This window comes from Brachyistius frenatus, unplaced genomic scaffold (assembly GCF_029030835.1).
Source record: "Brachyistius frenatus isolate BFR_SWC_R1_liver_20210118 unplaced genomic scaffold, ASM2903083v1 Contig_301, whole genome shotgun sequence".
Taxonomy (NCBI): Eukaryota; Metazoa; Chordata; class Actinopteri; family Embiotocidae; genus Brachyistius; species Brachyistius frenatus.
In genome coordinates, this window is record NW_027210900.1 from 200,504 (window position 1) to 225,860 (window position 25,357).

Consider the following 25,357-nt stretch of genomic DNA (forward strand, 5'->3'; position numbering starts at 1 on the left):
CCAAAAGTCAGAACCATCCAAAAAGTGTTTTCACAGCAGCTCTTTTGGTCAGACTAAATGTTGGTCCTCTGGTCCAGTCTGTGGTACAAAGCTTCTTTAAAAATGTGCTATTTTGGTTTGTAAAAGACTGGCAAGTCTGAAGGTCAGAACCAAACAAGGTAGGTGTTAAAGCACGATCAGAGGACCCCACAAACCTTTCAGAGCTCTGACCCAATTGTCTGAAGATAATGGTTTTGCCCTTGATTGGCAAAGTAACTCAGATCTTAACACCTGTCAATCGTATTTTCACACATTCAACAGGCTGACTGCGAGCACTGACTGTTCTCCGGATGTTTAACACATCCCAGACCTCAACGTACACAACAGTTTGGTCATAATTAATGTTAATCTCTTCATCAATGAGGAGCCATAATGTTCCAGCTTGTATAATTATTGCAGAATATATTAGATCTTGTATCTCTTTGCATCACAAACTGTTATTATCTGCACATGCTAAAAATGTCATTGTGTTTCAGCACATTGGTAACATTCCTCATACAGTTAATTACCTGGAAAATAAGTTATTGGGATTCAGAGAAAACAACTTACACTAATTATTTTTAAAGGAAAAAAAAAACCTTCAGTGCCTCCTTTTTCAACTTGAGCTGGTGTTTATTTAACAGCTGCTTTCATGAGCCACTTAGCCCCTTTTGTCCAATAACTGTAAAACGTTTATGTGACCTGTGGGACAACAGACCTGGGCTCATCTCAGACGCTTCATTAATAAAGAGAAAGCTGTGGCTGGATGGCAGAGATGATGACATGACAGCCAAGGAACAGTCCACCCAACTCGATCCAGGCCAAGTAATGGAAGCTGACATCAGGGGTCAACAGAGAGACACTGCCCTAATGAAGTGAGACTGTACATGGCAAAGAGGAGTGTTAGAGCGACTAACATTCACGGAAAGAGACTAATTCTGAGATTAACCTGACAAAACCAAATTAGAGGAAAGATACATAGACTTTCTTAACTCGCTGATGAGTGCCACTGAATGGACTTTGTGGTCCACAGCCGCTGTTCGAGATCAGAGACATAGAGCTGTAATGAAATCCACATGGAGGCAGGAGCAGCATGACGGACTCACAGAGCCACGATGGCTGATTTTTTAAAGTACTGACCAGCTGGGGCCAGCATTGTTTTATTCTAAGAGCTGTTTAATGTCATAGAGCAGCAAAAAAAAAAGGCCGGCACTCATGACTGAAAAACTCCACTCTCCAACACCCTAATGGCAACACACAAGGTTTGATGAATTAACAAGAAAAATACGTTTTTCTAAACTTGCTGACATTAAATATACTTGGACTCTGTCCTCTCCATTCATGACAAGTTGGTCGGGGCCCCGGCAGCTACGTTTAGCCAGCCAAGAAAAGCCCACAAGCAGAGAGAATTCTTTTTGTATATCTGCCTTGGTCCAGTTCCCTCTACTTCACCAAGAGGAAAATAGAATGGATCCAAAAACTACAGATATTGTAAGACACAATTACATAACTATGACCAAAAATGAGCATCAAAACATCTAGTGGGGACAAAACCCCTAAAACCTAAGCCAACAGTTTTAGATATTACCGTATGATGGGGAAGAAATCTGGGAGTGGAGGCACTTGGTGCTACAGCACAGTGGTGGAGCATAAAATGAGACAAGGGAAGCAGACTCCAAACAAACAGCCTTCAGTTACAAATTCCAACCAGCTGGAAAGTGCAGACGCACTATTAAGTAAATGATGGAGCAGAGCAGCCAACACTCTCTGAACACCCAGGAACATGGCAAACGCTTCGTTTCTACAATATATTGGCAGAAAAGTCCACAGTCTGACCTGAGGGAAAAATACATTCTCAAATAATCATAACATGACCAAAACGATTCATCAGAAAAGATGATACAGAAAACATGCTGCCTAGTGTGTCATCTGTAGATCTTAACCTATTAATTTGGATTCTTTAAGAGATCAAATATACGATCAATATATGTCCTCTGCTGTCCAATGACGTCTTGGCTGTCATAAATCTCTGCAATTAAGACAACACTTTGGCTTGACATGCCTACCTAGAGACACTACACACATGGGTCAAGACTTAAATAACTGGGAAAAACTCAACACTTCTACTCATATGAAATTCTTTCCAATCACTCACTTTCACATGCATACAGACACAGGATTAACATTTACTTTCACCCTTATATTTCGTGGATCTAGCTCCTCTGGTACCTCTTTGCGGTGATGGACAAACCTGGAACTACAAACCACAAAATGTGGAAATTCAATTAGACGAATTTAAGTGTTTCATAAAGTCATAGGTGGCTGTCCAGAGGAATTCCCATAAAACCTTGGAGCTCAGGCATAATCGCAGCAGTGACAGCCTCACTACGTACACACGCCCAAAAGTGGAAACCACAGAACAGTGACATACACTTAGAAGTGCGGTCTGAGACCTGCTAGTAAATCGCAACTTCTGGCCGTCGGCATCTACGAGCTGACAGACAACAAAGGCCGTTCTCTTCATTGTGCTGCTCAGCTCTGGAGCATCCATTAATTCCACTCCTCTCTCTTGTTTAAAAAAAAAAAGAAAAAAAAGAAATCCTGTGTCTGGGCAGTTGTGGCTCTGCAATCACTGCACCACAGACACACTCCCCCGACTCCCCAATCTTCCTGATACAGCAGTATGTGGTATATATCTGTTTATGGAAAAGGGTGCTCTTACTTCTGGTTGTAAAAAGGGTTCTACCAACAACTCTCTCTGGCCAATCAGTGGCACTAGATGCAAACTGTAGCTAACAACAAAAGTTTGTGATGGAAAACGGGGACCACACAGTAAGGCTATGAAAACCCACGGGCCTGGAGAGGTGTATGTTCGAGCCTGGGTTTGGTTAATAGATAGCTCAAACGAGGAGAAACACAGTTCGACTAAACCACTGACAGCTTTTTTTTTTTCTTCTCTACATGCTCTTAATGCATAGTAAAACAAACAAAAAAAGAGGGAAAAAAAAGTTCTAAATGTGATGTCTCAGCTGTTCTTGTACTGTTGAAATGCAGTGGCCTGATCTCAAACATCTACCTGGGCCAAGATAGAAAGACAACAGGTCGCTCCCATCATGTGCAAGAACATCAGGTCAGTAAGACTAAAGTTAGTCGACTAGGAAATCTTAGTTGACCCAGTTTTTATTAGTTCTTTAGTCGCAGCAAGAAGGAAAAACCTTAAACTGCAACTTGTCAGAAACGTTACAAGTAATGTACAGAAGCATGTTACTGGCTGAGCCTTCCTCTTTAGGAAGGTGGTCTTGTGGGTGACGTAGGTCCAGTGGGCCGTTGTGGGAAGTGAGAACATTAGCAGCACATACCCGCAGCCACTGTGGAGTGCATGCCAACAGCGATGATGAAGTAACTGTAATCAGCCAAAGTGTCTGCTTAAGCCCCAGTTTCAGTATAACAGCGATCTTAAAAGTTGTGCACCATCTTCGCTGCCCCCCAAAAAAAGGATATAAAGTCCAACGTGAAGCAACGTGCTGCTCCTCATAACGGCAGGGTGGGTAACTCACCAACGAACACACTCCCTGCAACAGGCTTTGTGTTCAAAGTTTTCCAAACTGCATGTACCTCCCATCTTCTCTTCCTATCTTTGTTTTTCGCATGCCCGCCCACCCACCCACCCACCCACCCACACACACACACACACACACACACACACACACACACACACACACACACACACACCAGAGGGTTCAGCTGGCTGTCAATAATCTGTAAGTAACTAAGAGACATTACACACAAAATGCTGCGTTGAACTAAATTAACTGAATGTTCAGTCTCCTTGTTGGTTGTTCAGACACATTCAACAGGCCGCTTCCTTTGTGCGTGTGCTTGTAAAATTAAAGGCTTATTAATGCAAACAAAACCCCCTTCTAATTCTTACAATAATTCAGATAGTGTCCTTCCAATTCATACAATGTACAATCCAAATATGATAACAACGCTGTGTAGGCTCTAAACTCATAACCGTTTGACAGATCTAATCTAAAGTCTGACACCATGAGAACTATGACTTCCTTCTTCTCTCCTCCCTGTTTGCATTGATCATCGAGGGGTGGGGTGTGTGGAGGGTGAGGGGGGATCCGTCTCCCCTCACATCAGGATGTGAACAATTTCCAAATGCAACCCATACTTTACTCTCAGTTTAACCCACTTATAACCTGCCAGAAATAATTTCTTAAGACTAATGAAGTGTGTTTTACTGTCAACGGAGTCGAGAGATTATTAAAAGTGGCACCTTAATGGTGTTTAAATGCAAAACACATTGTCAGACGCAGGCTCTTGAACTTATCCTCTACTAGATAGAAGGGGATGATTACCCAACTTTTGTACAGTATGTGGCCATATGGGTTATGTTGCCAGAAGCATGCAGATTCAAGCTAATCTTCACCAAACAAAAGCAAGAAGCAGCAAGTTAATGGCTTTTTCCTAAAAGAGAATTTCACCTGGTATCCCATTCCTACCTTCCTGTTAAGGGGTAATGTGAGGCATAGTACTTGACTCTGCTGCCCATCCTGCCCATTATGCATTTTATCATATCAATCCATGGAAAATGGAAAACGGATGTGGCTGCTATGGAAGGATGGAGACAATGAGTGGCAGCAGGCTGTTGAAATGGCCTGATTACTTCCAGGCCCTGTCTGTCTGTGTCAGGGTAAAGATGGTGGCAGAGCCTGGGGAACCGTGGTCCAGTGTTCAGTTAAACAAACAGCGTACAGTGGGTTGCGATATGATTTCTGAACATTGAGAAGTCTGTTTATTGAGATGAGGTTTGCGCAGACGCAGCTGGACACAAGAACAACCGCTGTTGTTCACGGGGGACAGCGGAGATGTAATCGCCTGTTTTTCTTTCTTTTTTCTTTTCCGGAACGTCCTCTGAAATGCACCGAGATGTGAGTCACAAACCACAGGCCTCAGCTGGACAAAGAGAGAAAGACCAACAGGCTTCTCAGGCCTGGAACAGCTCTGTCTAAACGCGTTCCAGTTCTTTTGCTGGCTGAAGATCCAGTTTTCTGCTCTCGTTCAAGGGAAATTAAGCAGCGCGGAGGTGAAAAATGGAGATAAATACATCACATACAGGAGCCATGCTTTCGAGATCGAATGATGAATCCTTGTCAGCTAGTTTCACATAAATGACTCCAGAGTAGGTTCAGGATATGAGGTTAGACATCTTAGCTTTAACTGCTGCTACAATCATTACTGTTAAAATGGTGTGAAAATGTTAATATAATGGAATGAATGTTTACAGGATGTGAACTGAGATCAGAATCCTTCCCATTTACAGTACACATATATCACAGCAGGGAGCAAGATGCTCACATTTGAATCATTTACATTTAACTATTACACAATTACTCATTGTTCACAGGAATCTCTGATTCCCAAGCTTGTGGACCGACAGTAAACACACAACTACTTACAGGAATGTCAATTGTGGAAAAACTGAGTTCATGAGCAAATACGCTACACCCATTGTTTCATTATAGGGAGTCAACTGTGTTCCCAAATCTAAGTGGTGGACCCTGTACCTTCTCCTACACACACATTATGAGAGAAGAGAGGAAATAAGGCAATAGCTGGAGATAGGAATTTTAACCATCTTGACAACTCAGTCTGAGGTGGAGGGGAGTTATGAGGTGGAGGGAAGCTGCATAATGTTCACTTTTTTTTTTTTTCATGCCTTCGACGGGGTCATATGGTTTTTATCGAAGCACAATCACATGAGCTAATAGCCGCAGAGAGCTGTGCCAAGACTCTGTCGCATCTCTTTTGACTGAGGTCACGAGCTTTGTCACAGAGGTGACGAGAAGAAGGAAGAGCCCAAAGTTTGGAGCACAGCATGTGGATCTAACAAAGATGAAATGGATGAGAAAGCAGCAAGAATAAACATAAGAGAGGAAGAGGAGGGTTTGCTTGCAATCACCTCAACAAAGCTGATGACACATATGGTACATTTCCATGTTGTTGTTTTTTTAAATAGCAAACAGAGACTTCTCTCCAGCCAGCTCATTTTCTTTTTACAAATCCTGCAGACTTTTGTTTAGCCTCGGTTTCAGCGGTGTCGGAAAAGGAGAATTTCAGTAGTATTATATCCAAACCAACAAGTTCTGCCTTTAAGGAGGAGATTGGAGAAAATTATATTTTAAACAATTTGGGCTCAGTGGCCTGTGGATCATTTAACATAACTGCAATAGTCTGAGTCCAGATCTGACATAGGACCTTTGCTGTGTGTATTTTTTTTGTCTGAATTAATTTAAGACATTACACAGCTTTAAGCTCGGCGTGAATTCAATGAGTTGAATAAATAACAACATTCACTTGACATACTTTGCAACACATTCAATACTTGGTAACAACAGGAAAACAACATACTACATCTACCACTTCCAGGAGTAAATCTGACTCGTTTATTATTACCGTCACTTCTAAGGAGAAGTTATTCTTGCTTGAGCACCTACAACCTTTCCAGACAGCTTAACCAAGAATACCTTCAGCCAACCAGCTCCTGTTCCACTTGCTGCCACCTCCACTAACCACTAAATACGGTAGGTTCCCCCATGAGTCATAGCTGTGTTTTATGGAGCCACAGTTGCCACTCTTAATGGCAGCAGGCGCACTGACGTATGCACCAGACCACCGCTATGGCACTCTGCCTGTAGATCATGGTGTGAAATTGCCCAGAGACTTTGGAGAGTGGGAGACTACAGGCAACTTTCCCCCCATAAACAGAAATAAAAGGTGACCCCAGAGGCGACCTGGTTGGGCCGCAACAGATTTACTATGATTTAATTCCCAATACTTGGTTTCCTGTGCCTGAGGCCCACAAAATATGATACACCAACCGTAGTAACTAATAACTAACTTTTGTGCCTACCAACCCCTCCTAAAAACCTAGACAGTCCATGTAACATCAGTTGTCATCTAATCAGCCCCACATGCCTATTTCACAACAACATATAACACGGATAAAACTGGGAGAGAGAAAATGCAGCACGTGGCCCTCCTCCAGACAAAAGACTGCTGGATTTGCTTGAGTCAGCCCCACTAACTTGGCTAATTTGTCTCTGTGAATGCAGGAATGGCAGGTTTAATATTTGTGCCCCCCTGTGGATGAATACTTCAGGCCCAGTTACATACCTTTGACAAAAAGCAGCAGCCGGATGCCATTCATTTAATAACTAAGCTGAGAGAAAATCACATTCTCTCTAAATTACGTTAAGGTTTTGGAAGAGGAAGAGGAAATATGCATGTTAACAAAAATGTCTCCACAAAAACACGAGCGAGTCACTCAGGCATTGCAAATGTTGCAATATTTTCTGGTTGCACAAGACATAAGAGGAAGTTGGAGAGAGTGGAGAGAAGTCTTTCTTAACTTTCTATTGTCAAACAAATGAACGTGAAGGAGCAACATGGGAGTCTGTCACCTGACAACCAGTGCACTCCTCTGCATCGGTACCCCTGGCCTAATGACCTAATCAAATTGAACTTTTCCTTAAAGCCATATCAAAGAAGGGTCGTACCGCTGTGGCCTTGACTCGTCGGCAGCTCTCCGGCAGCTTCCCTATCACTTTCAAACACAGCCACGCAGGGCAATTTAATAAGAGATGGGCAGATAATCGTCTTTGCCCCGGGCTCCAGTCAGTCACCAGAGCAGCCAATCAGACTGTCAGCTGGGCACTCTGTGAAATCAGACCTCTGCTTTTTATCACGAAGCCAGACACTGGGCAAGCTGTGCAGTGAATGCATAACATGGCTGGTTCAACCAGAGGAGGCCATTAAAGACATACACCCAAAAAACAAAAAAAACAAAAACACAATCTATATAATAACTGTCTGCTGCAACAAAATGCTGTCTGTGGGTAAATGATATCCGGAAGAAAAACCACGACTCAAAGCGAAGGGGTCAATAAAGCAGCCACTTCCTAAAAAAAGCTCCAATAAATGAATGAGAAACATACAGCAGAGCAGGAGTGAAAGTCCGTCTCCCTGATAAAGTGGCTGAGAATGACGAAGTAAGCGATCCTAATTCGATTTTAAAGGAGAAATTGCATAAAGCATGAAAGCACCATTGCTTCATTCATTTCCCAGGTTTAACTTCCAAAACCTGAACATTTGTGATGTGAGATCCAGGACATGGACAGATCCGGCTCAGAGGAGCGAACGGCTTAATGTGGTGTGCAAAAACCTTGCAGACTGCATCGGAGAAGCTCTGTTTGCGGTGGGTTCTATTTTATCGTGTGTGACATGTTTACCACTGCATCGCTTTTGAAACAATGGTCTATTATCACAATCACATGGAGCTGGACTACTCATGTGGCAAAGTTATATTGTTTTGGAGTCAACCTGATAACTCATCCTTAATGTGGACGGAGCCAGGCACACATGGAATTTATAATAAATACCATGCTCTGAATGAAAGCTGAAATTTCATCCCTTAAAAATACAGATGCTCTCCTGAGCTGTTAAAAGCAGGATGTATGACTGCAGCTCCACTATAAAGGAGAGAAGGAAGTGTATTCCTCTTACTTAAATCCAAGGCCATCACGGTAGAACCAACAATTTGGCTCTAACTATATTTAGTTTGCTGTGCATCCTTTCTGTCACAACAGAAATCAGAGGTTACATATTCGCAAATCAGGTGTGCTGCCTTTTTATGAATTCATCACTCCATAGATTCTTCTTACAAAGTTATCATGCACTCCTCACATGTGCCCACCTGTGTAGCGCTGAAGGTTTCCATCTGGTTTTAAAACCACAAGTCTGAATCTACATTGGTTTCATGGACACGGGTGAGGACGTCCTGCTGTCTAAATCTAGTTTTTCATCTGCAGTAAGTCATACTTTGAAGCCCTACAGATTTTTGAGACAGCCAATATTTAAAAAAATGCCTCATAGAATACATGAAAGAAAACCTCTCCACAGATCATTTCACCATCTTGACGCAACAAAATCATCAATATCACTTTAGATTTTATTAAAGATACGCTGATTTTGATCAAGGATATTTCTCCTCGAGCCGCTTAAATGTGCCTTTTATCTCTCGGCAAATGAAACTTTCAGCGAGAGTGAGCACGCAGCGCTGCGCCGCATCTGATGGTACCACATGGTTAAGATTCGTGAAATAGAAATCTCAAGAGAGGTTAGATCATGATGTGTGGCTTTGATAAAAAGGATTACAGGTGGCAGTTTAGCGTGTTGAAACACAGAAATATGCATTGAGACGACTGCATGCCAAATATTCTACGTGCGAAAAAGAAAAATCACAGTGTCCAGCACGTTTGAAGGGGCGGTGTGTAGTATATCGTGGCATCTAGCGGTGAGGTTGGAGATTGCAGCCAAATGTATACGACTGGACTCAAGCATGTGGGACAATCTAGCATGGCAGCAAACTTAACCAAAAACACGAAAGGCCCTCTCTAGGGCCAGCACTCGCTTTGTCTGTTCTGGGCCACCGTAAAAAAAACATGGCGGAGCAACATGACCCTTCATGGAACTGCCCCATATTCAGATATGAAGGGCTGTTTCTAAGGTCATGAAAACACAATGATTCTTAGTTTTATGGTGATTATACACTAATGAAAACATAATTATTTATATAATATTTAACTTCTGCCAAAATAATCCCTCTAAAAACTACACGCTGGTCCTTTAAATCTCTCTCAAATATAGCCCAGTGTACAAAACATCTTGGATTTTTCTTCTATATTACACCATCTCAATAAGCTATTTTCACGTGTTTTATAAGGCTACAGGTGGGTTGATCCTTCACAGTAACTGGTAAATTATGGAAAAGGACAATGCCTTAATCATTGGAACTTCACTGCAACGTTTTTTGTCAGGTTTTAAATGTTGTGTCTAACACGAGTCACAGTGGTGTGACTGCATGCTCATGTGCACATGCGAGTACAGTAAAGTAAGTAAAATCAACCAAATAATAGCAGTGTCACAGCTCATATTTCACCTGAGGCTCGAGAATGCTCGGATCGAGCAGCGATGGAAGGAGCGTCTTGTGCATTTACAGGACCGACCTTGAATAACGGCTACCATTTTGAAATCCTTACTCACAAATCATCATTTGGAAACACGACACACTATAATTTAAAATTCATTCCAATGGGTGGTTTCAGACAGAACTTATTTTCTATTTGCTGTCTAACATTGTTTCTTATCATGCTTATTGTCTTTTTCTTGGACACTGGTGGGAAGACGGCAGACTTTGATATTGGCTAGCAGCGTGTGGTCAGGTATTACAACTAATACCTCCCAACATGCAGTGGTTTGATGTCAGCCACCTGCTAGCAGTAATTATTGAGTGACAGGCCCTTTATTTGCCGACGGACGAGCAGAAAAACAGGATATGGAATGCAAATTATTAAAAGTTAAAGTAATCGGTACTTGGGGGTGAATGGAGGGAGTCACCGGGGTCAACACATAACAAATAATAAATAGGTCCTATCAACAAGTACTGTCTGTGCAGTTCGAGCCCGATACACCTTATTCCTCTTTATTTATTCCATGATGTCCAAAAACTACTAATAAGACAAGAGTCTACAGATATGCAGCTACTCTGAGATTACACCAAGAATAGTGGTGCTTTGAGCAAAATGCTAACATCAACATGTTCACAGTCACAACGCCAGTACATTAATATCATGTTTACCATGGCAACAGACATAATAATCAGCAAAAAAAGAACACACAGCAGCTTTTCCATTCTTAAATACAGACTTCACACATTAATGGCAAACAGGTGCAATGCATGTGTATATATTACCTGGGCAATGTTCTTGTTGAGTAAGTAGACACCGTATTCAAAATGAAAGCGCTCTCCTCTGGGGTACAAAGGGAATCTGTGAAAGACATGAGAAAAAGAAAGACTTATAGTTAAACAGGAACGGGAGATTTACTCCACTTGATCCAGGACTAACAGTGTGGAAACAGGTGAGAACAACCCTCTGCAAGACAACTAATCCTCCAATTGCATTATATCCACACAACATATCAAATTATACAGTCATTTTAACCATGTGAAAATGTCAATAAATGGTGGAGATTGAAAGGGGGTTTGATGTTTGTTAATGTTACTTTGAAGGACTCAATGAATGCCTTGCGTTGTTAAACGTGTCCGTTCATATAGCCGGCAGCGTTTACAGTAGGTAACACTTGCAGATGGCTCAAGACTCTGGGTCCAGGTCTGGGATCCCATCCCACAGATGCAACTTCTGCACCCTGTTAAACTGAAATATCAAACAAGAGCAGAGGCGTCTAAACAGCCTGTCCATCCACCTCGGAGCGGGAACAAAGGCAACTTTTCCTTTCGGGGTGGTGGGAAAGTTCCGATGGTGCCAGTCAGAAGACTCACTCTAGCCTTGGGTGTTGGGGAAGGGTAGTGGGGGGAAATGCAGTGAGGGAAAGTGCTCTCTGCTACCAGGGACAGGCTGGACTCATCCCTTCCTGTCATTATGTGCTTATGTCTGCTGGTCTCCCACTGAGGAGGCAGCAGTATGTTGGGAAACCAGCTCCACAGACCGAGCCGGGCTTTGGTCTGGAAAAACAAATACATACAAAAAAAAAAAAACCTGCGTGCATACACTTGTGATTGCTTTCCCTATCTACATTTATACTACAGCTTTATCTTCAATATATATCTAATTGCTTCACCTTAAGCCTTTGAGTAAACTAAACCCAATCGTACTTTCACCCAAACAGCAAAATAGTGCTCTTCAAGAAGTGGGTGGGAAAATGTCTTCATTTTCACTCATTTCTGCTCATCACATTGACATCTAGAGTCTGTTTAGAAACAAAAATCCAACAACACTCATGAGTTGTTGTAATTCAAATAAACAGCTGATGAGTTTTGCTTTTTTTGCTACAGTTGTAGCTGCCCAAAGGCCATGTCAACTGGAAACAAGAAGCCGAGAACACATCACAGTGAAGATAAACAACTCGCTTTAAAAACAAACTGATGAAGCTTGTGTCGTTGTCATCAGACCCGCATTAAAGAGGCATTTCAAAACTGTGTTTGGAGCCACACCGTGATGCATATTTCTTCTGGTAACTTGCATAAATGTTTACAAAAAAAAACAAAAAAAAAACGTTTAAATGAGCTGCCGGTCCTTCGGTTGATAATGTTTTCATTTGCTATTAGAATTTGAAAAACGTTATCCTGACTGACTACAATAAGTGCAGTTAGTGTGTGTGTGTACTGTAAAATATATGTAGACATGTGTTGAATAGTTTGCATATATGTGTGTGTGTGTGTGTGTGTGTGTGTGTGTGTGTGTGTGTGTGTGTGTGTGTGTGTGTGTGTGTGCGTGTGCGTGTACATCCGGCATGCCTCCTTCCTGTGTGTGCGCCCCCTGGGGACTAGGTCATGGTCTTTTGTTAATCCTGTGAAAGAGCAGCTATTCACTGCCTCTTACTGCGACCTATAGGTGTCTGATACAAAAACAGAATACAGCAGTAAATATAATTCTTCAGTAACAGACTCTGCTGTCAGCTGAGATTATGTTAACAGCACTGTAACCCTGATTTAAACGTGTTTATAGCATGTCGAAATACAGAATTTACTGACAACTTGACTGTTTCGCAGCACAAATCCTCGATGACATCCACGTTTTAAGCATTTGCCCTTAATAACATGAACATACTGTACCCCAGGATTTTGAACATGAGGTCCTTTTTCTTTTGTTTGGCTTTCATCCATGTCTTGTAAGGTTGCTTTGTATCATATCTGAGCCCGTCTGGAGACCTCAGACAACATTCTGAACCAGTGCTCGCTTTAAACGCCTCCTCTCTCACGCATTGCACTGCAACTCCGGGAAGTTTAAGAAGCAAACCCTTAACAGATGGAGCTCATTGTAGCCATTGAATGAAATCTAACAGGATGTTGCTGCAAAGTCTGGCAAGTAAAGAGTGAGGCGCTACAGCCTGAGGCGGAGCCGTTTGCTTGTTGGCCCTGCATATCCCCGACATGCAGCCAGGGCCCCGTGGAGAAAGGGACACGCCAGAGGTCATATCTCAGCACTAGGAAATAACTACCAGAGAGAGGAAGAACAACAACAAGCATTCCCTTGGCACCGCTGGCATACCCAATATCACTTCCCCATGAACAGATAGGACTTGTTTGCTGATGAACACGTATGAAAAGGAAAACAGAGCCACTTCCAACACACACACACACGCAAAACACGTGAACACACACAAGCTCCGTCATAGCGAAGTGATTAATGACTGCTGTCCGCTGTGTCTGAAATCACACTGGAGAGACTCCGGTTCACCAAACACCAGGAATTCCTCACGGGTATGTCCTGTAAAGTCAAATATATTATTACACAGCAGCAGGGAGGATGGAGGGAGGAAGCCGGTTGGGAAGGGAGGAGGCACCAGAGGAGTGTGCGATTCAGTCCGAGAGCACATTTTATTATTTTGGTCATTATCTAATCTGGTCATGTGTGTGTGTTTGTCCCGCTGCAGAGCGAGCACACGACAAAGTCGCAATAAAACACAATAAAAGAATCCTTTGAAAAAAAGTCACGATTTTTCATTTTGTTTTCGTCGACCTCAACTTCGACCTCGGGGGGGAAAGGGGAGCCAACGCAATCATTTCTGCTCAAACAGTAAACATGTAAGTGGTGTGTGTCTGTCTGGGAGAGACATAAGAAAGCAGAGCAAGAGGAGACTGAACGCCATTTTTAATCACTCAGCCAGCAGCAAAAACTCAAACGGTACTCGACACGAAACAGGATGGAATAAATTACAGTCCTGGAGGACTGCGGAGGCCGAGATCAGAGCCCTGTCCGTCCGTTAAGATGGAGGGTCCAGAATAAACAGAACACAAACAGGAACGATTCACGCATACACAGGAGCAGTAGTGTTTGTCCCACTAGGTGTGTTTTCTGGTTCTTGGTTGTGTTGTTTAAAATGAGCTCATGCCTACTTCGCCCCCTGCATGTCGTGCACAGTGTACTCGGCTTTTTTTGTTTAATTTTGTTGTACATATAAATCAAATCAAATCATCTCTATCACAGCAGTCCTCCACGCACTTTCGTCACTTTCCTTAATCAAGCCGTGGTGCTCCGTCAGCACATCCCTCTGCCGCTCCCCTCGGTGGCAGCTCTGCTGAACGGTCATGTCTGCAGAACTCGCACGGCAAACTGAACACGACAGGCACCATGATCAACACACCCGCCCCCTTTAGGGTCCATTCAAAAGACTGATTACTGAGACATGAAATCTGCTTTCATTTAGCTAATATTCAACTCTGCATGGACCGGACAAAATAATGAAAAAGGAATGACGGTGATTTGAGAGCAAACGTAAATCTGTCACTTCCCTCCCCCTTCTCGTAAAATAAATGCCCTTCGCTTTCCTTTTCATGTACTCTTCAGAGCAAGCCCACCAAAGGATGGTTAACGTGTAAGTGCTGGCTCAGCACACCAAAATATGTAATGATAAGTGTAGAACCATGACATTGTAAAAAAAAAAAAAAAAAAGACAAAAGCAGCATCACATCGGAAAGTCCCCTGTTTTTATGGTTTGAAAATATAAACACCCTCAGCCTGCCAGCTCTTTAACTGCAGGGTCTAGACACCCGTTATCCACAAGCACAACCTGCACATATAAAGCAGAGGTTCTGTTTAAAAGTAGGAAGCAACCAATAAACAGCAACTACGCTGATGAAATGAAGCCATCGGTAGTTCACTGCTCTGTCTTCCTGTCCGTGTCTTCGGATCACTCCTTGCCCTGCCTTTTAATATCTGTTGAGGGACATTTTAATAGAAGGATGAGTTATAATTCCTTCATCTTTGGTTGATGGAGCAGCAGCGTCCAAACCGTCTCTGTGGACTTCAGCCAGGGAGGTGGAGGCAGGTGTCAGCACCTTTCAAGCCTCCAGTTAAAGGCCAAACATTTGTGGGCTATATTTGTGGAAAGAGAAAAGAGAAAGATGGTTTCTGCAGCCCAAAGACTTCAGCTAAAACATCTTGTTTAAAACTGACAATAGCTTTCTGCAGTTTTACAACGACAGCCAAAATGGAGGACGGAGAGTCCATCTGACCTTGTTTTTTTGGGGTTTTTTTCTGTCAAAATTACAATACTCTCTACAGCCAGCCCTGGTAAAAAGCGGTCTATTAGAGAACCAAGACCACGAGGTCAGAGAGCGCATGTCTATTTAAGCATTTTCTCGTATATTGGACTCGTCTCTCTAGTTCCTCCTGTGTCCAAGCTGTTAAATGGAGGAGTGTAAAGGAGGACGCAGCTATGCAGGTGGGTGGTCGAGTTCAGCTTGACTGTGGTTCATGAGAATACGTTGGGAAGGCTCCGAGCAACTGACTGACCTGCTGTAATGTATACACAGGCTGAGGTCTCCATATGTGTTGGCTCGCCTGTTTAGACATCCTAATTAATACTCCAAATGTGCAAAACAACAGTTCTGGCTCACATGCTTAGAGCCGAAGTCTGGCCACTACTTACTCCCCAGCTTTTAATGGTGGTGAGGGGTGCTTGTGAGTTTCACAATGTCTGTAATGTGCAATTTCAAACGGCATGGGACCATAAATCATTGGGGCTTGCTTTTTAAAAAAAACACCTGCCTTGCAACTGTCAAGGCTTTAATGGCAGTGGTTACTATATAAATCACAGAGCGCTGTAATTTTCAATATCTGTGAAATGATTACACTGAGCATCTGTCAGTGAATGATATTTTAATGACTGCTGCTGCACTTAAGACCCCAAGCTTCAGCATTCCGCCATCTTGGTGTGTGCCGTTAAAGTGTCTCCTGAGTGATGTGGCGGTTGCTCGCTCTGTCACACCGAGTTTTCATCATGGCTCTTAAGAATATCCAGGGGTCCGCTGACCCCCGGCTCCCGACCTCCACACTCTCATTTTCTCCCGCCCTTTTGTTTTCTTTCATTGTGTTAATCACAAGCAGAGATGGAGAAGAGGAGCTCCGTCTGACCAGCACATACTGTATATTCAACATCACTTCAACCCAAACGTATATTTCAAACTGTTGCAGGATGTCTGGCCTTAATTCAAAGATTTTAACCATTAATTAGGATTAATATTCCAACCGCATGGACGCGTCATAAACACCAATTGTTTAGGAACATGACTGCTGTAAGTCATTCCAGCAGCACAGTGAGACTAAAAGTACCTGAGATAAACTGTAATTTACCTGCATTCTCACAATGCCAATGTTTACTATCTTCATCATCTTCATCATCTTTAGCATGCTAGCATGCCTACATTTGCTAATTTGTCCTGCGTAACAAAGTACAGCCATAGTTGACATAAATGTCATTAGTTTTGCATGTATTATAAAGCAGAGAACTAGACTAAACATATTTTGGATGGCGCCAGATGAAAAGTCAGGGGATCAGTGACATTATTAACTGGGAGGAGGACATGAATCTTTGCACCAATCTGATGGCAGTCCATCAAGTAGCTGTTTAACTTTAAACCACAAAGTCAACGGTAGCACTGGAGCAAAGGTCAGGAGATAGTACAAAAAAAGGTCTGCACATCATTTTTGAGATACTTCTATCTGGTGGACAAACCGACTGACGAACCGACCGAAAAACAGTAAAGACTGTCACAACAAACACGTGCAATTTTCTGTCAGTTCGTTAACTGGTATAAAATACTATCAAACCTACAGCATCCATCAAAAACCTATACAGCACAGATGCTTCTTGTTTTCTTTTTAATGAAGAATGGCCAAATACTGCAAAACAGCAGGACTCCAAGATGAAGGGCTGCTTATGCAGCTAACCTGTCAACCTAGATGAGACTCCTTGACTTCTTCAGAGCTATTATAAACATACCATTCCTTCCATTGTCCTTGAGTGATTTGGCAGCGAAACTCAAAAGACAAGTAAACATGCTGTCCACTCCCCGGATGCCTTTGTAGTTGACACAGACCTAAATAATGAGCTATTTTCAAATTTGATTTAAGCTGTCTTGTCTCCCATGTTGATCGCCTCATTCATCTCTCCTGTGAAGAATAAACTAACTATGCAGCTGAGCCACCACTAAACATGTGCATATCACACCGAAATAACAAACATCAGGATTTAGCCTATAATACCAGAAAATGTGCCGATTTGTCTCTCATACTGTAGAACCGAGTAGAATTTTCATTTGAAACTGTATGTAATACTAAATTTAGTGTGACTAAAAACAACTACAACAAAACCATGCAAGATCTTGAATTTCAGTTGAAGCTGAAAATGTGTAAAACTTCATTTTCTGCACATTTAAGCAAGTAGAGGGACAAATGTTGTTCTGAAATGAAATCTATTGGTCTGTACTGTTGTGCTCTCCGACCACGCCGGTCACCCTTTAAGCAGCGTGTGGAACCTGTCCGGTTGCCTCACACCGCTTTCCCTCCTCACTGCTGTGAAAGTTAGGGCAAGCCGGTGGTAGTTCGGGTGCAATCCCCTTCTTCTGCTGTGCACACGGTCCATGTTAAGACATGAAACTGCTGAATCCCCGGAACAATAACCTCTTTTAATGGAGCTCCCAGGTTCCTCTCATCTTAAGCCCACCTCTGGCATTCACACTCGGCACCTCCACCAACAGTTCCCTTTGTGTTGGAACCAAGCGGTGATGTGCTAATGCCACTTACATCCATTTTCCTTTAGCCAGTGATAGAGAATAGTTGGGTTTTTTTCATAAAGCTGCTTTTCTTCAATACTTTGGATAAAGGAGTATATGAGGCAGTTCTTGTTTTTTAATGGCTGGGCTCTGGTCTCAATCAAACACTGGACATCTGGATCGCATCTCCCAACTTCTCCCGAGTGCAATCAGTAACACGGGAACTAAGCTCTCCACAAGACCAAATGTGGGTGCAACATGTTGTTAGAGTCCACTGATTTCAGAGAACATCTCTGTCCAGGAGGATGAGGATTCTCTGATCCCAAATGGGTCAAATTATACCAAGTGCCAAACAGACTGGTCATCGTCCACACCTTACTTTCCAAACACTCTTCCAGGCCCAGTTTTAAACGCTGACCTGTGATACAGTTCAGATCAACACAGACCTTGACTGGTTCCTTTCCACCTGTGCAGGTGAATAACAGCTTCCTTATTTCAGATAAAGTGATGTTGTTCAAACTGAAAAGGGGAAATATTTTCATCCTCTTCTCTCACAACAATTGCAAAATTTTCTGGCTCAACTGTAGCACATGAAGGATTTTATGTTGAATAGTAAAAGGCGCAAAAATCTGAGCTACCCAAAACCAGGAAATTTGTGCTACGCAACAGAAGAGCTACAGAACAGTAACGTTCACTCTTAAGTACAAGGACGCCTAAAAGTCACCAAAGAGCACAAAGCTTAATCACAGTGCAAAAGCAGGTTTGAGGGAGGAGACCGGTCAGGACAGTTGCCCTTTAACACGGGCCTACATTGTAACATGCAACTAAAACAACATCAGGTTTCTATGTGCACGCCACTATAATTGACGGACTGCTTGCTAATCCTAGCACACTTTGAGAAACTGATCTAACGCCACCTCACTTATCACCACCGGCTACCTCTTTCCGACACTTTAATCACCCCCTTTTTGTACACTTTTAGAGGCCGGCTAGTTGCTTTCTGTCTCCTAACACATCATTGGGCCGTGTGTCTGCAGCCCGCCGGGGCCACAGTGCTCATAAACATGTGGGATGGGCGGGGAGGGTTAAAGTTTGCTGGAGCATTTGGTCCTACTCAGAGACACCTAAGAGAAATGTTGGAGTGTCACGTCTGTTCGACAGCCACGGGATCATTTGTTGTTGCTGGATGCCGGGGTAAATATGCTGCATGGCAGGACTGGAAATGTGTAAAGTGACTTCCAGAGAGTCTCTGAAGCTCTTGAAATGACATAATTACCAACACTGAGGGATGGCTGCTCAATCACCGGCTCCACTGATAATGTCGCTCTTCTTCTTACAAGCTTTCTTCCAGCTGTTTGTCTTCTTATGTATGACATGTGGATGTGAAGGTCTCAGTGCTTATTGACATGTCAACTACATACAGTACATGTGCCTTCAATGAAGATAGACAGTCGCTTGTGTTTGAAAGTAAAACAAAATTGTTAAACGCAGGAGTTATGATTTTTGATGCCATGTTAGTCCACGAGCAGCTGACCTCAGAACATTAAAAGATGAGATGAAAATAATAGAAATAAATGAATTTGTGGGGTTTACTAACAACAACGACCTGATTTAACAAGGACATGTGGTCTGCATCTCTTCTCTTACCAGTTTAAATCATTTACTATCACGTATAATGAGCATACTCCAAGTTCCAAACACCTCTCTCCTTCACCTCCAGCTGAAAAACACAAATTGCTCAGCGCACAAAAACACAAAGCGCCCACATGTGCTTTCAAAATGTGTAGATCCGTTCAGCTTCCAAACAATAAACATATCTATCCACATAAATACTCTGCTAATATCAAACAGCCGCTGTATGAGCAGAAGGTAAAGAGCTGATGTCAGCTCCTCCTCTACATCCCTGGTTATTAGCGACACTGCTGATTATAGCAAAATCTTCCTCCTCACTCTGTTTCACTTATTGAAGGGGTCTCGCATGTGTGGAATGTCAATATGCATGAGGGTGCATACTTGAGCAAGCATGCAATTATCATAACGCAGTAGGGTTTTTTAAAATTCTGACTTGGTGCATAGTTACAAGACCATAACACACACAAATAATAATTTTATTACATTGGCCCTTGCTGTAATTACAGTTCCTCTACAATTGGTGACTGACACAAACGGCTGAGATGAACCAGGTGAGGTTCGAACATCAGTTTATCGTTTGATACTCCGAGTCAACATAGTATTCTTCAAGCATGAACAACTCTTGATTCAATAAAAATTACATAATGTTGTGAGGACAGAAACACCATCACTAAATGGGCAGTAAATTACCGTGACAGCTCTCTGAACACCGAAGTACAATTAAAAAAAAGATGAAAAAAAGGGGGAACTTCCAGTTGCTTCTTTTGGCCAAACTAAACCACTTAACACGACACAGGTGGTTTCTCCTCACAAATCTATGCAGATCTCGTAAATATAAAAAAATAAAAAAAAAAAAAAATCTGAATAAACAAAAGAGGCGAGACGTGTTAATCTGAAAAACCAAATATCTCTGCTGAGGTTTTTACGTTGTATGGTCAATAGGCGCAATCATTTTAAATCAGGTCAGTATTTCATATTTGGATGTGTATTTGAATCTAGAAGACCTGATGAGGCTGCTGCACAATCTGACCTCAGTTTGTGTGTGTGTACTGTACACAGATGAACTGGTTAGTCACTCCAGACATCCGGACCTTCACTGTTCTATTTGCAGTCACAGAAAATATCAAATATTTTCCCAAAGGAAAATAATTGGACTCTGACTGATATGTTGACCGGCTGATGGAATCAGCCAATATTGGCCCATCACAGATATACATGTTTTTGAAATCAATCATTTTGGTGCATGCTTTCCAACATGTGAAGATTTGAAAACTATTTTATATTACAGAACACAATGCAGCAAAATATTCCTGGAGTAAATATGAAATTGCTCTCTATGTGTAGTTTTTATAGCTATTTAAAATTATGAAATACCCAGGGAAGTTTACAGTTTCAGTGCACTAATATCAGTGTGGTAAATAAAATGTAAAATATCCTGTTTCCATTATTCATATTTGTCACACATATACAGTGGGTACGGAAAGTATTCAGACCCCTTTAAATTTTTCATTCTTTGTTTCATTGCAGCCATTTGCTAAAATCAAAAAAGTTCATTTTATTTCTCATTAATGTACACCCAGCACCCCATCTTGACAGAAAAAAACAAATGTAGAAATTTGTGCAAATTTATTAAAAAAGAAAAACTGAAATATCACATGGTCATAAGTATTCAGACCATTTGCTCAGTAGTGAGTAGAAGCACCCTTTTGAGCTGGTACAGCCATGAGTCTTCTTGGGAATGATGCAACAAGCTTTTCACACCTGGATTTGGGGATCCTCTGCCATTCTTCCTTGCAGATCCTCTCCAGTTCCGTCAGGTTGGATGGTGAACGTTGGTGGACAGCCATTTTCAGGTCTCTCCAGAGATGCTCAATTGGGTTTAGGTCAGGGCTCTGGCTGGGCCGGTCAAGAATGGTCACAGAGTTGTTCCGAAGCCACTCCTTTGTTATTTTAGCTGTGTGCTTCAGGTCATTGTCTTGTTGGAAGGTGAACCTTCAGCCCAGTCTGAGGTCCAGAGCACTCTGGAAGAGGTTTTCTTCCAGGATATCTCTGTACTTGGCCGCATTCATCTTTCCTTCAATTGCAACCGGTCGTCCTGTCCCTGCAGCTGAAAAACACCCCTATAGCATGATGCTGTCACCACCATGTTTCACTGTTGGGATTGTATTGGGCAGGTGATGAGCAGTGCCTGGTTTTCTCCACACATACCGCTTAGAATTAACGCCAACAAGTTCAATCTTGGTCTCATCAGACCAGAGAACCTTATTTCTCATAGTCTGGGAGTCCATCATGTGTTTTTTGGCAAACTCTATGCGGGCTTTCATATGTCTTGCACCGAGGAGAGGCTTCCGTCGGGCCACTCTGCCATAAAGCCCCGACTGGTGGAGGGCTGCAGTGATAGTTGACTTTGTGGAACTTTCTCCCATCTCCCTACTGCATCTCTGGAGCTCAGCCACAGTGATCTTTGGGTTCTTCTTTACCTCTCTCACCAAGGCTCTTCTCCCACGATTGCTCAGTTTGGCTGGACGGCCAGGTCTAGGAAGAGTTCTGGTCGTCCCAAACTTCTTCCATTTAAGGATTATGGAGGCCACTGTGCTCTTAGGAACCTTGAGTGCTGCAGAAATTATTTTGTAACCTTGGCCAGATCTGTGCCTTGCCACAATTCTGTCTCTGAGCTCCTTGGACAGTTCCTTCGACCTCATGATTCTCATTTGCTCTGACATGCACTGTGAGCTGTAAGGTCTTATATAGACAGGTGTGTGCCTTTCCTAATCAAGTCCAATCAGTTTAATTAAACACAGCTGGACTCCAATGAAGGAGTAGAACCATCTCAAGGAGGATCAGAAGAAATGGACAGCATGTGAGTTAAACATGAGTGTCACAGCAAAGGGTCTGAATACTTATGACCATGTGATATTTCAGTTTTTCTTTTTTAATAAATTTGCACAAATTTCTACATTTCTGTTTTTTTCTGTCAACATGGGGTGCTGAGTGTACATTAATGAGAAATAAAATGAACTTTTTTGATTTTAGCAAATGGCTGCAATGAAACAAAGAGTGAAAAATGTAAAGGGGTCTGAATACTTTCCATACCCACTGTACATACATAGAGAGAGGGGGTGGAGTGGTAATTGGTTTGGTGAGATAATAGCGGTTGTGGGTTTCCACCAGATATGAATGTACCACATCACAATCCACCCAAGTACTGAGAAGGACCTCCTTTTTATACCAAACATGGCTAAATGTGAGAAAGTGTGCAAAAGCACAGGTTACTCACGTTTGTAAAAGATGCATTGATTGATAAGTTTAAACTTTATGTATTTAGAGGCACTGTAGAACTGTTATGTATTGAAAAAAAGAGTTTGACATCATGGATGTAGTAGGTTTGTCCTATTTGAATGGTGCAGCCGTTGTATTAAAAATAAACAATATTATTTCCATACTTCACATTTCAGGGCTGAGGAGTCCGGAGGCCTCTGAGGACCTCACAATAATGACTCCCTCAAAAGCTTTCAATAAAATAGAAAGGAAGAAGATGGCACTTCACCATATCATATAGCATAATTTGGTGTTAAGTCAATGAGCACGGTTTTGGGTGACACAAGTGTCAAATAATGTACAGTAGGCCTAGAAATGGCTCAGGGCTCGAGTGCACGTGATATTTGATCCAATCCAATCTGAATCTTCTTGGAATGTATCTGTTTTTGCTTACAGACAGAATACTGCAGCTAATGGAAGACAGGATGCCGTTGGAAGATGCAGCCGGACGCTGTGATGACGGCAAATACAACTTATTGTATTCCATAACGCTAAATAAGCAAATGCATGTTTTCATGCATGCAAACGTGGGAAGTCTTGGTCACTCAGTGCTATCAAAATACGTACCCCTTACATTTTTGCAGTAGAGTGACAGATATGAAAAATAAGATTAACTTCACTGGCTGCATAAAGTTTACATCCTGGTGTGTTTTTGATAACATTTTTCTCCAAGTTTTAGGAATACTTTGGCTTTTTACACCGTGCCTAAAATGGATTTAACTGACAAGGACTTAGGTTATTGTTCCACTAATTTAACCACTCAATTAAATATCTGAATTTATTGTCTGTCAAAATCTAAAATACAAGGCATCAAAGAAAATTAAAGTATAATTTATTGATTACGATATTTCTGATCTTTAAAATCTGGTGGAGCCAAGTTATTTGATGTGGCTCCTTTGGTTTGGACAGATTACTTAAAGTCTCGTAATATTAGAAGAAATAAAATTACTGTGTGATCTTTCAGTGGCGACAATCACATAAAATAAACTTTCAGCAAATATTCTATATTTTACCAAATTAACTTTGTTGTTAATGATTTTAAAAGTGTGAAATGCTTTTGGTAATCTTGACGGTTGGAGTCAGTCAGTCAGTCAGTCAGTCAGTCAGTCAGTCAGTAAAAAAAAAAAAAAAAATCGAATAAAGTATTTGGTTATAGATTTTTTTTTTTTTTTTTTTAGGACAAAACTCCCCTCAATCAGCAAGTACTGATGTGAAAGCAGCATGCAGGAACAGGTTTTTATAAGCAGAATGAGTTTTGGGAGTGATCGAGAGGAATCGTGACTGTAACTGTTTTTAATACAAAACAAATGTGAGCTAAAGTAAACAACCTTTTTTTTTAGATTTAGTTCTATCCTGTGAAGATACGAGAACTGAGATAATGGAACGGTTCTGGCAATGAGGAACAAACAAAGAAATGGATCGCGCAATTTTAGTACAATCAACTTGCAAAACAGACACGCATAAGAATAAACACTTTTCTTGTTCAGGTGCTGAATCCAAACATTGTGTTCATTTGTAACTGAAGAATGTAACTGCCAATTTGGTTTGAGCTCTAAAGCTGCAAATATAAAGGGAGCATTTTACAGATGTTAGTGAAAACATCCTTATTGATCTGACATTTGTACTGACTGTTGTAAACCATGATGATGAGCTTGTGATCAAAATAACGTGCATATTAAAATCATTTTAAGATAGAGCGCAATCCGTCTTTGACGGGTGATTTATTTGAACTCATTTGACTCACACACACACCGACGCTGCATTAACTGCGTAGTATTAACCAGTGTACATTAATGTTACCTTGTTTTGTCTTTATTCTGCTGTGAATAAATGAATGCAGTTGGTCGGTTGGTTTTGCTCCCTCTGCATCCAATATTAAAAACACAACTGCTGCCAAAACTACTGAGCAGTCTGTTTGAACTAGTTACGTTTCTATAAATTGACAAATCATTCACAGTAATTCTGTTCCGCTGACAGCACTACAGCCAGTGGGTTTCTGTGTGCGTGCATGTTATTTTCAGAAATAAATAACTTGTTTCCTGACTCACAACAATTAAACCTCAACAATTACAGTCATGATTACACTCGATCTGGGAATTTTTTTTTTTTTTTACTTCAATTAAAGATCAATTTCAGGATTGCATAAATGTGTTTATTTCCAGTTTCTTTTACGTGCTAAGCTGGTGGAGTTGAATCACCACATTTTCACCATCCACACACAACTGAGCTTCAGCATTACATCGTACACAAACAATTTAAAACTACACATCTATAAATTTGTTGCTATCAATTAAAAAGTATTTGGACAGTTAATCTATAAAATATTCAAAAAGTAATTTGAATGAATGTTCGATATTTTATCCACAGAAAAAACATTTAGTACAATTCTAACGAGCGTATACCTCTCAATAGAAACAAAATAGTCCTTGGACAAGTTCTGATTGTCAAACTTCGAGGAACACGTCCTTTGTTGATGTGATGAACGCTACCTGTTGTTCTGTCTGTGTCACTAGTATGAACTTCAGGGTGACTGACTTTATACATCCACTATGAGTCCACTCGATGTTAATTATTTAAAAGCAACTGTAAAAATGCAGACAAGTGAACTGAGCTCAGAGAAACTCTGTTTGTCAGACGAGCAGAAAACTCAATTAACTGCCTCTTCCACGCTCGGGTATATTGTCAAAAAGGTCAAAAATGAAAGTGCACATGCAGACCCATGAAGATCGACAGTAGATCGAA

General features: G+C 41.7%; 1 protein-coding gene across 1 annotated transcript in view; it reads right to left on the reverse strand.

Annotated features, from left to right (window-relative positions):
- Positions 1-25,357, reverse strand: part of uvrag (UV radiation resistance associated gene) — a 90,881-nt gene that overhangs the window by 24,692 nt on the left and 40,832 nt on the right. Inside the window, exon 13 of the mRNA XM_069722702.1 lies at positions 10,841-10,916. Coding sequence (XP_069578803.1) covers positions 10,841-10,916 — 76 coding nt within the window. The remainder of the gene's footprint in view (positions 1-10,840; positions 10,917-25,357) is intronic.